Here is a 20,747-nt window from a genome sequence, read left to right as displayed (position 1 = left end):
GTCTCAAAAAAAAAAAAAAAACTCCAAACAACTAAATAAAGATTTTCAAATAACATTAGTAATTCATGACTTAAGCAAAATGCAGATGCCAACCAGTACATCTCAAAGGTATCTAGGTTTATAATTCATCACAAGAAGTGCGGATTAGAATAACAAATTAAATTTTAATAAAGAAAAATGAATTTATATCGATACCAGCCGAAACTTTAGTTCCTTTAAAGCAAAGTCTCAGCCCTCCACCCCCACAACCCGTGGCCTGGCCCCAGGTGCATCTTTGCCTCCAGGGTGAAAAGGGAACAGAAAAGAAAATTAGGTTCCAATGGGACTTAGTGAAAAAACACAGGCACGGCTTTGCATCTTATTCTAGTTACGGACAATTCCAGATATTGCTTAATTAAGTAAGAAGTTCCAATTGTCCCGGGTCTCAGACGTTCCCGGATCCGACCCTCGCCCTACGTCGCCACCCTCCCCGGGTCCCAGCGCTGGACGCGCCGCCACCGCTCGCAAAAAAAACTTTTCACGTAAACCGTTTTCAAATTGACAGGAATATCTCTGCTTCCAATTTAAGTGACCCAAGCGTCTCTAATTTTTCACCTAGCCAGTCTCCAAAGGACACCAAAGAGACTCCAAGGAACCCCAAAGCGAAGGGTGATGTATCGCTGGGAGAAAAGACAGACCTAGGAACGCGGGGACTGACCGGAGGGGACGCCGGGACCCAGCACACCAGGCCCGGCCCGGCCCTTCCCCGCCCAGTTCCGCCCAGCCCAGGCCCCTCCCACCTCCCAATTAGTCTCACGCATGCGCTGTTTCCTGCAGACCCGGAAGCGATCCCGCGGGGCGACTGGCAAGCTCAGGTGAGTGAGCCTCAGTCTTTCTGTTCAAGCCTGCGCTTGAGGGCCTCAGGTCACCATACTCCACTACCCGGCTTTCGGGGTCGCCCTGTAGGTTAAAACCCCTGATCCTGCCCGTCGCTCTCGCGGCGTGGCTCCAAGACTTTCCGAGTCCTGTCACTCCCAGCCGGTCCAGAGGTGTGCGTCCATTTCGGATTAAAATCATTCTGAAGCGAGTACCGGATACCAGCCTCGACCTTTTTTTGCCACTGACCACCCTCAGCGTCGTTTTCCTGCTGAAAACCCCTTTCTGACTCCCTATTCCTTCCCTCTGCCCAACCGCGCCCGATAATATTTTCAATATCTTCTCCCCTCTTCCGGGAGAACAGAGAGGAAACAAATGGAGAAAGAGGGAGAAATATACGGAGTTAAAGGGCAGTCAGAACGTTTCAGGAGAAAGAACCGAACCGCAGGGATTAAAGCCAGGGTTGCAGCAGGCCACACACGCTGTAGGTGGAAGAATACAGGAGGGGAAACAAAATGAGCAGAAACAGAGAAAGGGAAACAGAAATGGTTGGGGGGAGGGAGAGAGACATTTACAGAGAGGGGTAAAGAATGCCTAGTAGCGGAGAAAGCAGAGGACCCAAATCCAGGTGAGTGTTGAAATGATTTAATATGGAACATTAACTTGTACAGATGTGTGGCTCTATAATATTAAAGTTTGGTAAATTTTTTGAATTATGCAGAAGAGAATGAGAAGTGCAAAATCAGGTGTGTGAGGCTTCTGCGTTTTCTAATTATTGTGTCAGATGATAATATCATTTGTATACACTGTTCAGCCAGAGGGTTAACTGATTTACCTCATTTAATTCTACAGTATCGTCTTCCCTTTCTCTGATCTTGTGAGAGAAGAGTACAAAAAATGGGGAAAGCCTCTCTGACACCACATGGTGCTTTCTAAACGGGACATTAATTATATTGTACCCTCTTCCTTTTTTTGTGGCTCATGTCATTCTTTTCTAAATTTGTACTTAAACTTGTTTTAAATTTAATCTCAGAATTTACTGGATTTTTAAAGAATTTCCAAACTATTTTCCAAATTATTTTCTTTCTTAAATGTATTGTTCAGATTATGAGATTTAAATGCTATCTACTCTTTATCATATATAAACTATTTTTTGGTATTTAGTAACTGATTTCACATTGTTTCACTGTAAGGTTGTTTACAATCTTTAGACACAAGATTCAAAATCAAGACTGAAAATCTAGTTTAACCAGTTAGTTTAATACCGTGGATCTTGAACAACACAGGTTTGAACTGCGCAGGTCCAATCGTATGGGGGATTTTCTTCTGCTTCTGTCACCTTTCAAACAGCTCGACCAACCCCTCCTCTTCTTCTTCCGGCTACTTGATGTAAAGATGATGAGGATGAAGACCTTTATGATGATCTGCTTCCACTTAATGAATGGTAAATATATTTTCCCTTCCTTACAGTTTTCTTAATAACACTTTTTTCTCTAGCTTGCTTTATTGTAGGAATACATATATAATACATATAACACAATCTGTATTAATTGGCTGTTTATGTTATTGGTAAGGCTTCCAGTGAACAGGAAGTTGTTAGTAGATAATTTTTGCCCAAGTCAAAAGTTATATGCATATTTTTGATTGCTTAGGATGTAGGCAACCCTAACCCTTGTGTTGTTTAAAACCATTTCGGTAGGGCCGCAAAACCTTGGCCACAGCCAGCACCCATAGCATCCATTTTGCTCTTGTGATGAGGAAAGCTTTAAAGCACTGAAAGTTTGTTTTACTTTACAGGCAGCTTTACTTGTAATGTAAATCAGAATAGGTAACATATACATATATGTTTTTATTACTTTATTTTTAAATGTTCACAATTTTATTTTGATAAATGAAAAAGTAGAAAAATCAATTCAATAAAATTCAACACTCAGCTGTGTGCCTTCATATCATGGCTGTTGGCTAAAGTTGACACTTGGCTATGCGGGTTCATCTGTGCTATCACTATAATTGATGCTCCTACCGAAGTGGTTAAGGATCCATTGTATTCAGTTTCTTGCTTCCCTTCTGTGATCTGTTAATTAGTCAGCTTTGAGCTAAAGTCTCCAACTAAATAGATGTCCCTCTAGATCCCTTTGTCCTTTCTGTGCAAGATGTTGAAGGATGGGCAGGATTGCTGTGGAATTTTTTCCTAACAGAGCCTATCTGTTCATGATGAGAAGATTTCTCAGAACTGATCTCCTCAGCTGGTTCCCCATTCATGCTTTCCAAGAGTAATAAGTATTTGTAATTTTATATTTTTTAAATATTTTTCTGGAAAGGAGGAATTAAATGCTTGGGATTGATTAAACCCATCAAATAGAAGTTTCTCCTATTCAGAAGTATGAAGGGTAATCTGGAATAAGGACAAACTCTTCCCACTGCCCTATCCAGGCCATCATTTCAGAATTCATTCACAACTGAATTCCGCTCGCTCAACTCAGACATATTCAGGAGTGTACCCACCTGTAACAGAGGTGACGGAACAGACCAGAAATTCTGAATCTGAAAAAATGGCATTCCTGAAATGATTTTCAAAATTGAGCAGGTGTCTGCATGTTGCAATTCTCTGAGAGTGGATGCCCAGTTATAATTAGAATCTTAAGTGGGTCTTAGTCCTCCAAAAATGATGCAAACCACTAGGAAAGAGGCAGGAACATAGGCTCAGAGACAAGAGAGATACCTCTCAGCTTCTTCCTCTCCGAATCAGGAGTAAGTCTTAAGTTTGATTGTGTCATCTCCTGGCATTAAACTGTTGCATGGTTTCCCCTTGCCTTCCCGACAAGAATTTAACTAATCAGTATGGCTACAACAGGGAGCTCTGGAGCCGGGGTGGCTCTTCAGAATTGTTCCAAACTGAGGAAAGAGACAGGCTTTTGTTTCCCCCACACCCACCAGTTATTGTATACTGACTACCCAGGGAGAGGCCATGAACTTAGACAATGCAGTTTTCTTTGGCTAGATGTCAAATAGAGAAAAAACAATGCAGTTGAAGGAGAATGTATGGGTTTTACCAAGAGGGGAGGGATTTTTGCAGAAATGGGTGGAAGAACTTACTTATTGGTCTCCATGTAGGAGTATATTGTTCTTGAATCCCTTCTGTTGCAGTGGAAAGCTAAAGACCATCTTTTTTCCTTATTACAGTTTTCCCTTTGTGTGTGTACTTGTGCCTGAGGAAGGAGGTGTGTATTGATTCTAAGCATTAAACAATATATTTTTGACACACAGACTAATCTTACATAAGAAAGAAATCCAGAGGAAGAGGAAAGAAACAAGAGGAGGGGATGGCACTTTCCCAGGTAAAAGTCATATTCTTAATCGATTGTTCTGTCCTCTCCTTCCTGAAATGCCACGTTTTGGACTTGCTAATCTCTGATTCTGAAGTGTCCTGCCTAACACGTATACTCATACCTAAGGCCTTTCCTCAGTTCCATCTCCATGTAGATTCCATCTCACTGTGACTCAGAAACATGGAACTTTGGAAGAGGTTCCATTTAGATGATTGTTCTGGGAAGGGTTTTATTCCCAGGGATGGATTGGAGATGAGGAGTAAGTAGGCTCCATGGTGTCAGTGAGATTGGGTGGTAGAGACTGTTTACAGACCTTATCTGGGTGCCCTTTCAGCTGTTTATAAACCAGAATTAAAGAAACTGCATATGTAAGTGATTTATTAATGTGCACAAACACCTGGAAAACTTTGGAAAAGAAGACTGATGGGAGAAATTTGCTTTGCTTGATTTTATAAAGCATTTGGATGAAACTAAACAGTTGAATAGTGTGTTTCTGGCTCCAAAATATTAATAATTTGGAATTGAATGGGAAGTTCAGACATAGAAATTAGACAGAGGCAGTTTTTCTTGTAATTGGTTTTAAAATGTGGAATCAACCTAATTGTCTAATAGCACGAGGTTCTTTAAATTATTTGCAATGCATCCATTTCATGAAGACCCTGCTGTTCATTTAGGAATTCTCATGCAGCAGGTGTTTAGAAAAAAATGGCTGTCATTTAGCCAAGATATCAGAACAGAACTTTCCGTCATCAGAGAGACTAGAGCCAAATTCTGACACACAGACTAATCTTACGTGAGAAAGAAATCCAGAGAAAGAGGAAAGAAACAAGAGGAGGGAATGGCACTTTCCCAGGTAAAAGTCATATTCTTAATCGATTGTTCTGTCCTCTCCTTCCTGAAGTGCTCCTTCCTGAAATTCTGATTACACTACTTGTTATTAAATATTGTATTTATTTTGTGTTAAACATTGATGATGAATATATCTTTGTGGTAAAACTTCACACAATGTTGCTTAGGAACTAAAAAGTAAAACATCATGTGGTCCACCATCACTTCACCATCTTCATACTCTTCAGTGCAAGTCTTAACCACTTCAGTACGAGCGTCAACTGTAGTCGATAGTCACAGATGATTGCGTACAGCCAAGTGTTGACTTTAGTCGACAGCCAAAAGCTTTTACTTTTACAGCTTTCATTAGAATTAATTCTGATTTTTTATTTATCAAAATAAAATTGTGAACATTTAAAAATAACATAATAAAAACATATATGTATATGTTACCTATTCTGATTTACATTACGAGTAAAGCTGCGTGTAAAGTAAAACAAGCTTTCAGTGCTTTAAAGCTTTCCTCATCACACAAGAGCAAAACAGATTCTATGAATGCCAGCTGTGGGCAAGGTTTCACAGCTGGTGAGCGCCATACTGAAGTAAAAATACATTTATATATCACACTGTGATTTTAGAAAGTATTCTTTAATGAATGTTTTTTGTGTTATTTTATTCTGCAAATTTAAATAATTGGATACTATGTCTTGGTATTGTTTTTATGTTAGTAAAATAGGGATAACTTGAGTTTTTAGTTCTTCATTGGGGCATTTTCTTAATGAAGTTACATGGACCTTGTATAGTTTTTCACTGTTTTAAAGAATATCAGGAAGAGAAGGCAATGTGATAACAGAGGCAGAGACTGGAGTGACACACTTTGCAGATGGAGGAAGGTGCCACAAGACAAGGAATACTGGTGGGGACCAGAAGGTAAAAAAGAATCCAGGCCGGGCGCTGTGGCTCACGCCTGTAATCCTAGCTCTTGGGAGGCCGAGGCGGGCGGATTGCTCAAGGTCAGGAGTTCAAAACCAGCCTGAGCAAGAGCGAGACCCCGTCTCTACTATAAATAGAAAGAAATTAATTGGCCAACTGATATATATATAAAAAAAAAATTAGCCGGGCATGGTGGCGCATGCCTGTAGTCCCAGCTACTCGGGAGGCTGAGGCAGAAGGATCACTCGAGCCCAGGAGTTTGAGGTTGCTGTGAGCTAGGCTGACGCCACGGCACTCACTCTAGCCTGGACAACAAAGCGAGACTCTGTCTCAAAAAAAAAAAAAAAAAAAAAAAAAAAAGAATCCAATAAAATCCTGGGCCCACGGCTGAAGTAGTGAGATGGAGGGCCACAGCCACGTGGGCCCAGGCAAGAGCAGCCCATTGTGCCAGCCCACTGGCCAAGCCTGGCCTGGAAAGAACTTCTGGAAGAGAAGAGTGTGAGAGGGTATATCTGCATCAAGCACCAGAGCTTTCAAATGGACTCAGACTCCTGCAAAAATGAGGAAATGCTTCACACTAAATGCTTGAAATTCATTGAGTCCACAGATGTTCCTGAGGGCCTACTATATGCCTGGCTCCACGAGAAAGACTTGCCCAGGGTCAGAGGAGCCCAGCGACTCGGGGCACACCTTCTCTTCACTTCCCTTGGCCACGGACCTTACAATAAACCTGAACATTTCTCTTTGTCACAATCTTCCACAATCTGACTCTAACCTGACTTCCCATCCATCTCACAAAATTCCTATCTATTCAGGAATATATCCATCTATTTTTTTAAAAAACAGGTGTTTTGGCTAACCAAATAGCAGAAGAGAAAAGCTAATATTGATTAAAGTAACCATTGTAGACCAAATATTTTATATATATTATTTATTCCTCATAACAACCCTATAAAGGTATTATCATATGTTTTAGATGAAGAAACTAAGCTGCAAAGAGGTTAAGAAATTTTTTTGCTAAAGTTTACCCTGTTAATATATGACAGAGCTGGGATTTGAACCCAAATCTGTTCAATTCTAAATCTGAGGCACTTTCAACCTCACCATATTAAGAGTTACTAAATATGTTAAAGATGATGAGCCAAGTTTCAAAGTCTCAGAATACAATAAAATGCAATGTTTCCCAATAGCAGTTCTCAGTAACTTAACAAAGCTTTGCTTAATTGGAATAAATTTCAAGTTACTCACAAAAAAAAAAAAAAAGAATATCAAATTGGCTGCCTCCGAAGAGTCCAACTTTACTACAGCTACCTGAGTATATCTCCAGGTTGGGAAACTTGAAGCATGATTACTGATTTAATGATGGTGTTTCTGAGGAAGCACAGATATTACACTTACTAAAAATGATTTTATATCAACTATCTTCTTTTTTTTTTTTTTGAGACAGAGTCTCGCTTTCTTGCCTAGGCTAGAATGAGTGCCGTGGTGTCAGCCTAGCTCACAGCAACCTCAAACTCCTGGGCTCAAGCGATCCTCCTGCCTCAGCCTCCCGAGTAGCTGGGACTACAGGCACGAGCCACCATGCCCGGCTGATTTTTATATTATATATATTAGTTAGCCAATTAATTTCTTTCTATTTTTTATGGTAGAGACGGGGTCTCGCTCAGGCTGGTTTTGAACTCCTGACCTTGAGCAATCTGCCCGCCTCGGCCTCCCAAAGTGCTAGGATTACAGGCGTGAGCCACCGCGCCCGGCCTATATCAACTATCTTAAACATGCTCAGAGAGCTAAAGGAAACCATGGACAAAGAACTAAATGAAAGCAGGACAATAATATTTCAATGAATATCAATAAAGAGACAGAAATTATAAAAAAGGAGTGAAATAGAAATTTTGGACCTGAAAAGTATAAAAACTGGAATGAAAAATTCACTTTAAAGTTTCACCACCGATGGGCAGTCAAAGTAAAGAATCAGCAAACTTAAACATAGGTTAATTGAAATTATCTTGAAGAAAGGGGAAAAAAAGTGAAGAAAAATAAAAGTGACTAAGGCAGCTTTAAAACACCATGAAGTTGGCCGGGCGCGGTGGCTCACGCCTGTAATCCTAGCTCTCTGGGAGGCCGAGGCGGGCGGATTGCTCAAGGTCAGGAGTTCAAAACCAGCCTGAGCAAGAGCAAGACCCCGTCTCTACTATAAATAGAAAGAAATTAATTGGCCAACTGATATATATATAAAAAAAATTAGCCGGGCATGGTGGCACATGCCTGTAGTCCCAGCTACTCGGGAGGCTGAGGCAGTAGGATCGCTTGAGCCCAGGAGTTTGAGGTTGCTGTGAGCTAGACTGACGCCACGGCACTCACTCTAACCTGGACAACGAAGCAAGACTCTGTCTCAAAAAAAAAAAAAAAAAAAAAAACACCATGAAGTATATCAATGTATGCATGATAAGAATTTTGGGAGGAAAAAAGAGTAAAGGGCAGGAAGAATATTTGAAGAAATAAAAACTGAAACCTATAAAATGTATGAGAAACATGAATCAATGTACCCAAAAACTCAATGAACTTCAGTTGTGATGAACTCAGAGATCCACAGGAAGACGCACAATCAAACCGTGGAAAGACAAGAGAATCATGAAAGTAGACAGAAATGACTTGCCATGTACAGGAATCCTCAATAAGATTAGCAGCCAGTTTCTCATCAGAATCTATAGAAGCCTGAAATTAGTGGGATGATATATTCATAGTTGGAAAGGAAAAAAATATTCGTCAGGAATTCAGTATCAGGCAAACTATCCTTCAAAATTGGCAGTGAAATTAAGAGATTACCAGGTAAACAATAGCTGAGGGAGTTGGCACTAGTGGACTTACCCCACATGAAGTCTTCCAGGCTGAAATGAAAGGACATTAGCTGTACCTTGAAGCCGTAAGAACAAAGAGAGAACACTGGTAAAATTACCTATGTAGGTAAATATAAAAGTCAATATTGTTTTTTTATTTTAAGTACAGTTTTTTCTATATGTTTTAAAAGATGTGTGTAAAACAGTCACATATCTGTTACTAGCTATAAAATTATAAAGAAATAATTTTGACAATATGAAGGAGGCAGGTAGAGCTATATAGGAACAGAAGTTGTTAATTAAAACTAACTTAGTATAAATTTAAACTTAAATATTATCAGCTTAAGATGTAAATCGTAATCCCCAGGGTAACCAATAAGAAAATAACTAAAAAATATGAAGAAAAGGAAATAAGGGAACCAAAAATAGTATACACACACAAAGAAGGAAGTAAGGAAAAAAATACAAAACAAAAAAAGATAAGATACAGAAAACAAGTAGCAAAGTAGCAGAAGTAAATTCTTTATCAGTAGTTACTGTAATGTAAATGTATTTTTTTTTCTTTTTTTCTTTTTTTTTGAGACAGAGTCTCGCTTTGTTGCCCAGGCTAGAGTGAGTGCCGTAGCATCAGCCTAGCTCACAGCAACCTCAAACTCCTGGGCTCAAGCAATCCTCCTGCTTCAGCCTCCCGAGTAGCTGGGACTACAGGCATGCACCACCATGCCCGGATAATTTTTTCTATATATATTAGTTGGCCAATTAATTTCTTTCTATATTTATAGTAGAGACAGGGGTCTCACTCTTGCTCAGGCTGGCTTCGAACTCCTGACCTCGAGCAATCTGCCCGCCTCGGCCTCCCAGAGTGCTGGGATTACAGGCGTGAGCCACCTCGTCCGGCCAATGTAAATGTATTGAACTCTCCATTAAAAGGCAAAGATTAGGCCAGGCATGGTTCCTCATTGCCTGTATTCCCAGCATGTTAGAGGGCTGAGCCAGGAGGATCACTTGAGATCAGGAGTTCAAGACCAGCCTGAGCAAGATAGGCCCTGTCTCTACAAAAAATTTTTGATTAGCCGGGCATAGTGGTGCCCAGCTATAGTCCCAGCTACTTGGGAGGGTGAAGCAGGAAGATGACTTGAGCCCAGGAGTTTGAGGTTTCAGTGAGCCATGATGATGCCACTGCACTCTAGCCTCAGCGACAGAGTAAGACCTTGTCTCAAAAAAAACAAAACAAAAAAAGGCAAAGAATGAATAATTTTTTTAAAACTTTTGGTTAAATTTATTCCTAAGTATTTTATTTTTGATGCTATTGAAAATAGGATAATTTTCTTAATTTTCTTCACATAGTGTTGTGAGTACATGTAAACACAACTGATTTTTGCATGTTGATGTTGTGTCTTATAAGTTTACTGAATTTGTTTATTCTGGCGGGTTTTTTTTAATTTTTAGACTTTTTACATCTAATATGTCATCTGAAAATAGATAAAATTATATTTCTCCCTTTTTTTTTTTTAATTTTTTTTTTATTTTGGCATATTATGGGGGTACAGATTTTAAGGTTTCAATAAATGCCCATTTCCCCCCCTATTTCTCCCTTTTTGATTTCACTATTTTTTTCTTTTTCATCTCTAGTTGCTCTGTCTAGGAATTCCTCTACTGTAGTGAATAGGAATGTCAAGAGTGGGCATCTTTACCTTGTTCCAGATCTTGGAGGACAAGCTTTCAGTTCTTCACCATTGAGTCTGATGTTTAGCTGTGTGCTTTTCATATATGATCTTTATTGTGTTGAGGGAAGTTCCTTCTATGTCTTATTTATTGAGAATTTTTATCATGAAAGGTTAAATTTGTCAAATGCTTTTTCTGCTTCTATTGAGATGATCATGTGATTTTCTTTCATTTTAATATAGTATGTGACATTGATTTGCATGTGTTGAATAATTTTTTCATCTCAGGTAAATCTCACCAGTTTATGGTATATAATCCTTGTGATGTGGTGTTTAATTTGATTTGTTAATATTTTGTTGAGGATTTTTACATCTGTGTTAATGTAGAATGTTGGCCTATAGTTTTCTTTTCTGCTGTTGTCTTTGTCTGGCTTTGGAATAAGAGTGAAATTAGCCTCATAAAATTGCTTTGGGAAAGTTTCCTCTTCTACTCTTGGAGTTTAAGATGGATTGATACTAATTTTTCTTTAAATGTTTGGTAGACTTCATCTGTGAAGCTGTTCCTGACCTTTTTTTATTGTTGGGAAGTTTTTGATTACTGATTCAATGTCCAGCTTTGTTATTGTTTTGTTCAGGCTTTCTGTTTTTGATTCAGTCTTGGTAAGTTGTATGTTTCTTCCAATTTATCTATTTCTAATTTGTCCAATATGTTGAAATATAATTGTTCATTATAGTCCTTTACAGTATTTTTATTTCCTACACATGTTGTAATATTTCCTCTTTCATTACTGATTTTATCTGAGTCTTCTTTTTTCTTACGTTGTTTTATTTTTAAAAAAAATTAGTTTCATCATTTTTTCCTATTCTCTCTTTTTTTTTCATTTCTGCTCTAATCTTTATTATGTCCTTCCTTCTGCCAACTTTGAGTTTAGCTTGTTCTTTTTCTAGTTCCTTAAGTTATACAGTTAGGTGGTTTATTTGAAACTTTTCTCCTTTTTATATCGTAGGCATTTATTGCTATGACCTTGACTTGTAACACTGCTTTTGCTGTATCTCATAAGTTTTGTTATGTTGTGGCTTTATTTTTGTTTATCTGGAGATATTTTATAATTTCATTTTTTATTTCTTCTTTGACCCAGTGGTGGTTCAAGAGCATTTTGTTTAATTTGCTTGTATTTGCAAGTGTTCCCATTTTCCTTTTGTTATTGATTTCTAGTTTCATTCCACTGTGGTTGGAAAAGATGTTTGGAGTGCTTTCCTTACTTTTAAATTTGTTAATAATTACTTTGTGGCCTAGCCTATGATCCTGGAGAGTATTACATTTGAGAAGAATGTGTATTCTGTTGTTGTTGTTAGAGGGAATGTTCTGTATATGTCCATTAGGTACATTTGGTGTATAGTGTTGTTTCTCTGATTTGGGGGGATGCTTATAGCCTTGTGTTGGTATATGCACATTCGAAGAAGCAGTCACCTTTCTCAGTTTTTATAGACTATCTTCAGTAGGGAAAGCACTTCAATAGTCAGACATTCTGAACAGATCCGTTAATGGGGCCTGTGGGCAAACTGGCTGGTGGGATTTGCAGTAAGACCTACTTGTGGGGTCCACGGGATGATAGGACTGCTGTCAGATTTCACAGACAGGTGGGCCTGGTAATGGAGGCCTTTGGCGGGCAGGGAGGCCTGCAGCCAGAGGCCATGGGTTGCCTATTGAGATCTGCATGTTGATTGTTGAGGGCCTCCACCCCTTTATTAGCTACCCCAAGCAATCTATCCATGCCATTTCCCTCAGTGTTCTGAGTGAGGTGTGACAGAAATAGGCCCCTCAGATGTCACCCAAAAGAGCTTTGAAAGTCAGATGGTGACTTTGTTCTCTCCTTCCATTGGAAAATTTAATTAGCCTAGGGTATCTCTTGGTGTTGTTCTGTGCTGGCTTGGGAGGTGGGTGACATGTGAAAAGTGAAACTGTTCTTACTATTTTCGGTGTGTCTTTTCTCATTGCTGTGCTCCACCAGAGTGCTGCAACCTCTCACCTAGATTCTGGAGCGCTTGTAAAGTATTTTGCCCATGCATGGTCATTAAAGCAGTATTTCTGTAGCATGACAAGTGGGACCTGATACTGTGTCATCTTGGTGATATCACTCCTCTATACCATACCTCCTGAAACAACCAATAGGGCAACAAAGAAATCTCAAGAAACAATTACAAATTTTTTAAATACAAATCCAGTGAACACACAGCCATCCAAAACTTATGGCATGCAGCAAAAGCAGTGAGAAGAGGGAATTTTAAGTGTAAACACATATATTTTTTAAAAAAAGAAAAAAGTTTCAACTCAATTACCTAACTTTACACTTGTGGAACCAGAAAAAGTAGAACCAACTAAACCAAAAACTCATAAAATGAAGGAAATAAGAAAGATTAGAGTGGTAATAAATGAAAAGTATGAAAAATAGAAAAATCAGTGGAACCAAAAGTTTGTTCTTAGAAAGACCAACTAAATCCTTTCAGTAGGCTAATACCAAAAGAGAGAAGACTCAAATAATCAAAAATGAAAATTAGGGTGTTACTACCAATCTCACAGAAATAAAAATTATTATAAGAGATCACTATGAATAATTCTAGACCAATAAATTGGACAATCTAGATGAAATGGATAATTTCCTATAAACTCATAGTAAGAAAACTGCCTCAAGAATCAGTAGAGGGTTGGAACAGGCTTATAGCTTATAACATGTAAAGAAATTGAATAAGTAATCAAGAACACCCCCTAAAAATAAGTCTAGGACCACTTGGCTTTAGTGGTAAATTCTAGAAAACAATTAAAGAAGAATTAGCCAATTCTTCTCACACTGTTCTTAAACATAGAAGAGTAGCAAATACTCCCTGAAACATAGAAAAGTAGCAAATATTCTGTGAGGACAGTAATATCCCCATTGTAAAGCCAAACAAAGACATCACAATAAAACTATAACATGCCTTATGAATATAGGTGCAAAAATCTTCAAAAAGTTCCTAGAAACCAAAATCTACATCATACTGTAAGGATGATATAACATTACCAAGCGGATTTATTACAGGAATGCAAAGGTGCTTTAACATAAAGCAATTAGTGAAATATACCACATATAGAATGAAAGAATGAAAACATATGATCATGTCAATTGAAGCAGAAAAAGCACTTGACAAACTCCAACACCTTTCATGATTTGAACAAAAAATGCCCAAAACTGTCAATAGAAATTTCCCTAATCTGAAAAGGGGCATATATTAAAAACTCACAGCTAACATCATAGTCATTGATGAAGAACTGTGAACTTTCCCTGAGTATCAGGAACAAGATGAGGATGCCCTCTTTGTCACAGTATTTTGGCATTGTACTGGAAGTTTTAGCCACAGCACTTATACCAAAAACAGGCATAAAAGACATGAATATTAGAAAAGCAGTAAAACTCTCTATTTATAGACTACATGATCTTATATTTATAAATGCCTAAAGAATCCTCAAAAAAATAGGAGATAAATTCAGTAAAGTTACAGAATACAGTATTAACACACAAAAATTAGTTGTATTTCTATATACTAGCAATAAATTTGAGAAGTAAATTAAGTAAACAATTACATTTGCAATAGCATTGAAAAGAATAACATAGGAGTAAGTTTAACCTAGGAAGTGGATGACACTGAAACTAGGAAGTATTGCTGAAAGAAATTTTTAAAAGCCTAAATAAATGTTAAAAGATCTTATGTTTGTGGATTGGGAGACTTAGTATTGTTAAGATGGCAGTATTCCTCAAAGTGATACAAAGATTCAGTGTAGTTTCTTTCAAAATCCCAACAGCTTCTTTTTTTTTTACAGAAATGGCAAAGCCAGTCCTAAAATTTGAATTGAAAATTCAGATTGGGGTAAGGACCCCAGATGACCAAAACAATCTTGAGAAAGAGGAACGAAGTTGGAGGAGTTATAATTCCTGACATCTAAACTTACTACAAATTTAGCATAATCAAAATTGTGCTTCTGGTATAAGGATAGAAGCACAGATCAATGGGATAGAACTTAGAGTCCAACAGTTAAGCCATATTTCTATGGTCAGTTCATTTTCTGCCAGGGTGCCAAAAACATTCAATGGGAAAAGCATAGTCACCAAGAAATGGACTGGGACAACTGAATATCCACATATAAAAGAATAAGATTGGCCCTTTACCTCCCACCATATAAATAAATTCAAAATGAATCAAAGACCTAAATAAGAGCTAAAATTATAAAATTCTTAGACAAAAACATAGGAGTAAATCTTCATGGCTTTGGATTTGGCAATGGATGTTTAGATATGACACCAAAAGCAGAAAAGAAAAAGTAGATGTATCTTCATCATAATTAAAAACTTCAGTGCATTGAAGGATACAGTCACAAAAGTGAAAATATAATTTACCAAATTGGAGAAATTTTGTACATATCACATGTCTGATAAGGTCTAGTATCCAGAATATATGAAGACATCTACAACTCAGCAGCCAAATACAGATAACCTAATTAAAAAATGATCTAAGGACTTTAATAGATATCTCTCCATAGAGGAAATACAGATGACCAGCAAGCACATGGAAAGTTGCTCAGCAAAATTAGTCATTAGTGAAATGGAAAATGAAAACCACAATGAGGTATCACTTCACACCCACCAGGATTTGCTATAATAAAAGAGAAAATAAGAAATGTTGGTATGGCCGGGCGCGGTGGCTCACGCCTGTAATCCTAGCACTTTGGGAGGCCGAGGCGGGCGGATCACTCAAGGTCAGGAGTTCGAAACCAGCCTGAGCGAGACCCCGTCTCTACCAAAAATAGAAAGAAATTAATTGACCAACTAAAAATATATATACAAAAAATTAGCCGGGCATGGTGGCGCATGCCTGTAGTCCCAGCTACTCGGGAGGCTGAGGCAGTAGGATCGCTGAGCCCAGGAGATTGAGGTTGCTGTGAGCCAGGCTGACGCCATGGCACTCACTCTAGCCTGGGCAACAAAGTGAGACTCTGTCTCAAAAAAAAAAAAAAAAAAAAAGAAATGTTGGTAAAGATATGGAGAAATTGGAATCCTGATACATTGCTGATAAAATGGTATAGCCACCATGGAAAAAAAATTGACAGATCCTCAAAAAGTTTAACTATATAACCCAGCAATTCCTCTGCTGGATATATACCCAAAAGAATTGAAAACAGTTATTCAAACAGATACTTATTTTATAGTTTCTATATTTGAAATCTTAAATAAAAAGAATCTTTCAGTAAATAGTAAAAAAAAAAAAAAAACAGCAAAAAAAAAATGTTCATAGCACAGTGTATACAATAGCCCAGGGGTCCTCAAACTGCGGCCCACCAAGGACAATTTGTTCCCGTTTTGGTTTTTTACTTAAAAATATGTGCAGTGTGCATAGGAATTTGTTCATAGTTTTTTTAAAAAACTGTAGTCTGGCCCTCCAACAGTCTGAGGGACAGTGAACTGGCCCCCTGTTTAAAAAGTTTGAGGACCCCTGCAATAGCCAGAAGATGGAAAACACCCAAATGTCCATCAATGGATAAATGAATAAATAAAATGTAATATAGTCATGCAATGGAATATCATCCAGCCGTAAAAACGAATATACTACTGATACTTGCTATGTCACGGATGAACCTCAAAAACATTATTCTAATTGAAAGAAGCCAAACATACAAGATCACATATTTTATGTGATTCCATTTATATGAAATGTCCATAGATTATGCATAGTGCTGTGGGGAGGAAAAAATAAAAAAACAAACCAAAAAAATAGAAAAAAAAATTGAAATGTCCATAGAGACAGAAAGCAGATTATTAGTTGGCTAGGAACTGTGAGGAAGAGAGAATGGTGAGTGAGTACTTAATGGGTACAGAGTCTCCTTTGGAGTTGATAAAAATATCAACCAGACAGGTGATGTTTATACAACATTGTGAATGTACTAAGTGGCACTGAATTCTATACTTTAAAATAGCTAATTTTATGTTACATACATTTCACTTCAGTTTTTTAAAAAATAAGATCACTGATATATAACTTGCTTAGATTATCTCACATGGATCAGTGAGAACACTCACTACAGCCAAGTCAATCCTTACACCTCTCTTCTGTTATTTTATGTGAAAATAGATCTTCCTATGTCTACTTGATGAAATATGTTTTCATTTCAGGGACTGTTTACATTCAAGGATGTGGCCATAGAATTCTCCCAAGAGGAGTGGGAATGCTTGGACTCTGCTCAGAAGGCCTTGTACAGGGATGTGATGTTAGAGAACTACAGGAACCTGCTATCCCTAGGTGAGGATAACTTCCCTCTAGAAATTAGTAACTGCGCTTGTATGTCTTTGCATATTCTCATGTGAGTCTCTTGGAAGCCCCTGACTTGCTTGTCTGAATGTCCAGTCCCTGTTCTAAAGGGAAAGACTGAAACTGTTTTGATTCAGAATGGAAAGGATGCATAATGTGGCATATGGACTCTAAACTTCCCCTTTCTGCTGAAGTTCTGCACATTTCAGATTTGATTAATGGTGGTTCCAGAACGTGAGTAGTCACAAAACCTTGTAACAGACTTTTAAAAATATCTGGTTTCATGGTTTTGCCCCTTTGCTTTTGATTCAGTAGTTCTTGGAAGAGAGCTGGATATCTGCATATTTAAAATAATCTCTAAGCATTCAGAAGGATGGAGTCAGTTGACTCATTTGTGAACTAGTTTTCTAGACTCATCTGTAATGTTCTACCTTCTTAGCTGAGTAAAGGGCTGGGAATCATTCTGGAAAAGCACAGCATATTATGTGCCTTTTTCTTTTTAAGTTGAAATCTCTCCTGAGCTGAATATTATCTTTGTTTTGGAACAAGGGAAAGATTCCTGATCTGCGGGGAGTGATGTGAGTGGGGAAAAATCCAAGTGGGTGGGAATGTGAACACAAATAATAGCTCAGATGGGTACAGAGAAAGCTGCTTTTATAAATGCTGTTTGGAAAACTCCTCAAATGGGAAAGATCTGTGGGAAAACAAAAGTTTACTTCTTATGAGCTCTCAAAGGAAGCTCCCTAAACACAGACTGACTGACTCCCTCCCTCCCTCCCTCCCTCCCCTTCCCTCCCTCCCTCCTCCTCTCTCCTTCCCTCTCTCCTCCTCTCTCCTTCCCTCCCCCTCCCTCCCTCCCCCTCCCTACCTCCCTCCCCCCTCTCTCTCTCTCCTGTCTCATCTTATTTTGTTAAATTCCCACTCTCCTGTGATGCTCCAACTCATCCAGACACAAAGACAAATTCTTTTTAGTGATCTGTAATACCCTATTATCTGGCCCCTCTAAGAGTTTTGGTCCCCTGGCTTTGAGAGGGACCAAGATGGCTGTTTTGAAGGACTGTCTCTTTGTTTATTTGATTTTGTATGATGCTCAGTTCTCAGTCCATTTGATTATTATTTGATTTTATCTGATGCTCAGTTCTCAGTGCATACAGATCAGAGCTGAGGCCCTGTAGTCCTGGCTCCAGAGCCTATTCAGTTTCTATTTGCAATTCACATACTTGTAAGACCTTCTAAGGAAAGTGGTGAAAACAGTGGCCCCGCAGAATGTGTCTGGGGTTCCCTGAAATTTCATGAGGCCCTCAACCTGTTGAGGCCCCTTGACCATCTCTTCAGTTCTACTTTTGCCATGTGTGAATAAAGGGAAGTGGAGCAGGTTTTTTGAGATTGTTATTCAGCAGTAACAAAGACTTGACAGGGAGATTTTTTTTTTTTTTTTTTTATTCTCATTCCAAAATGGGAATATATCTCAATCTTTTAGACTTTCACCCTGCAGGCCATGGGCAGAGCATACCACCCTTCTCAAGAACCCTACAAAATCTGACCCTCTTATTTTACTCCCATATCTTGTATTTTTCTACCTCTTCCAGCTTTCTACCCTGTCCAGAAACAGTGACAGACCTTTGTTGCTTATCTTCCTAATTTTATATTCTAAGATTTTTCTCTGAAACTTGCTTTTGAAACACATTCGTAGGGTCTGAAATTTTATCTTCTTTTTCTGCTGGGGTAACCCTCCTTTAGGTGGTAGACAACTGTTAGTAGACTCACCCAGGAAAGGGTTTATTTGGTAACAGAAAATTCTCTTTCCTCTATTTTTTTTTCTTTTAGACAAGGTCTCACTGTGTTGCCCAAGCTGGTCTCAAACTCCCACGTCAGCCTCTCTGATAGCTGGGATTATAGGTGTGTGCTATGGCAACCGTCTGGTAATGTAAAATTCTTGAAAAGGAGTGGTTAACCTCTAACTGCAGTGGTCTCCAACCTTTTTGGTGCCACAGGCTGGTTTCATGGAAGACAATTTTTTCACACATGGGGGTTGGGGGGTTGGGAAGGTGGAGCTCAGGCAGTGATGGGAGCGATGGGAAGCGGCCGTAAATATAGATGAAGCTTCGCTCGCTTGCCTGCCAGCCACTCACCTCCTGCTGTGCACCACTCCCATTTCTAAGTTTCATGGAAGACGATTTTTCCATGGACAGGAGGGTGGGGTGTGGCAGAGCTCTGCGGCCTTATCCCTAACAGGCCACATACCGATACTGGTCCGCAGCCCCAGGGTTGGGGACAGCAGTCTTACAGTATCCTGCTTACATTCAGAAGTGCCTCTTGAAGCCATTGAGCAGACGGATCTGCATGTCCCAGGATACTGATGAAGCATCAGGAGAGCCTGAGTGATAAGTGCATTCCGTCCATCTGTCATTTTTGGAGTTTACAGTGTCTCCAAGGGCAGTATGACAAATGTTATTCGGATATATAATGATCATCCTCTTGGAGCCAGCAATAAAAGGTGTAGGAACTTATCCTAGGGAGAGTATTGTCCAAGTTCACAACTTCCTATCTGTTAGAGTGTTGACTGAGCTATTGTTTGTGCCACCGTCATTCATCCCACGTGTGTGCAATTGTACATTCTGCTTCCACAAATAAGATTTTGATGCTCTTATTGAGGGAACTTATAAAATTGAATGACGTCTACATATAAAAAATCTGTAATTTGAGGCACTCATACTTTCACCTATCATAAGTTACATATTTTTTATGATACTCTTGGTGTTTTTTTGTTTTATATTTACAATGTGTGGGGCTATGGGATGAAGGAATGAATATTATTTTATATGTTTTACCAGATTTCTTTCTCGAGTGTTTACATCTGAACATCAGTTTGCTCCAGAACATATATAATTTCCAGAATTTTATTAAAAGATAGTGGTGATTATTCCTTTTACTTACTTCCTGTAACGTAATACTGACCATAAACATATACCTTTTTTAACAGACTTAATTTTTCAATCAGTTTTAGGTTCACAGCAAAATTGAGTGTAAGATACAGAGATTTCCCATATGCCCTCTGTCTCCACACATATGTAGCCTCCCCCATTATCAACATTCCCCACTGCAGTGTTAACATTTGTTACAATTGATAAAGCTACATTGACACCTCATTATCACCCAAAGTCCATAGTTTACATTAGGGTTCTCTCATATATATCTGGGGATTTGGGCAATTGTATAATGGCCATATATCCTCCATAATACTGTCATAAAGAATAATTGCACTGCCCTAAAAATTCTGTGTTCTGCCTCTTCATCTTTCCCTCTCCCTAACACCTGACAACCACTGATTTCTTTACTGTCTCCATAGTTTTACCTTTTCCAGAGTGTCTTATAGTTGGAATCATACAGTGTGTGGCCTTTTCAAGTTGGCTTCTTTCATTCAGTAATAAACATCTAAGTTTCTTTCATGTCTTTTCATAGCTGATAGTTCATTTCTTTTTAGTATGGAATAATATTCTCTGTTTCATTCCATTGTTTATAGAAGGATAACCTTGATTAAGTTGTATTGACATACCATAATTTGTATGGATATACTAGAGTTTGTTTATTCATAAAGTTGAAGGACCTCTTGGTTGCTCCAAATTTTTGCAGTTATGAACAAAGCTGCTATAAACATCCACGTTCAGGGTTTTGTGTGGACATACGTTTTCAGCTCCTTTGGGTAAATAACAAGAAGTGCAATGGCTGGGTCTTTTGATATATGTTTAGTTTTGTAAGAAACTGCAAACTCTCTTTCAAGGCGGCTGTACTATTAATATTTTGCATTCCCAGGAGCAGCGAATAACCATTTCTATTGCTTTACATCCTTACCAGCATTTGGGTTCCATGTTCTGGATTTTAGCCATTCTCATAGAGTTTTTGGTATCTCATTTGGTATCTCATTTTTTTTTTTTTTTTTGAGACAGAGTCTCGCTGTTGCCCAG

At 38.5% G+C, this 20,747-nt stretch overlaps 1 protein-coding gene across 5 annotated transcripts in view; it reads left to right on the top strand.

Moving 5' to 3' along the window:
• Positions 1 to 801: 801 nt before the first annotated feature.
• ZNF677 (zinc finger protein 677) overlaps positions 802 to 20,747 on the top strand; it is a 28,649-nt gene continuing 8,703 nt past the window's right edge. The window contains exons 1-4 of one of the 5 annotated variants that reach the window (XM_075998945.1): positions 802 to 854; positions 2,142 to 2,299; positions 4,123 to 4,193; positions 16,647 to 16,773. In XM_075998945.1, coding sequence (XP_075855060.1) covers positions 4,179 to 4,193; positions 16,647 to 16,773 — 142 coding nt within the window. In that variant the 5' untranslated portion in view covers positions 802 to 854; positions 2,142 to 2,299; positions 4,123 to 4,178. The other 4 variants (XM_012757829.2, XM_075998946.1, XM_012757830.2 and 1 more) reach the window with 4 other exon arrangements.

This window comes from Microcebus murinus, chromosome 32 (assembly GCF_040939455.1).
Source record: "Microcebus murinus isolate Inina chromosome 32, M.murinus_Inina_mat1.0, whole genome shotgun sequence".
In the NCBI taxonomy this organism is placed as follows: Eukaryota; Metazoa; Chordata; class Mammalia; order Primates; family Cheirogaleidae; genus Microcebus; species Microcebus murinus.
Note: the sequence above shows the minus strand (reverse complement) of the source record. Positions and strands in the feature narration are given on the sequence as shown.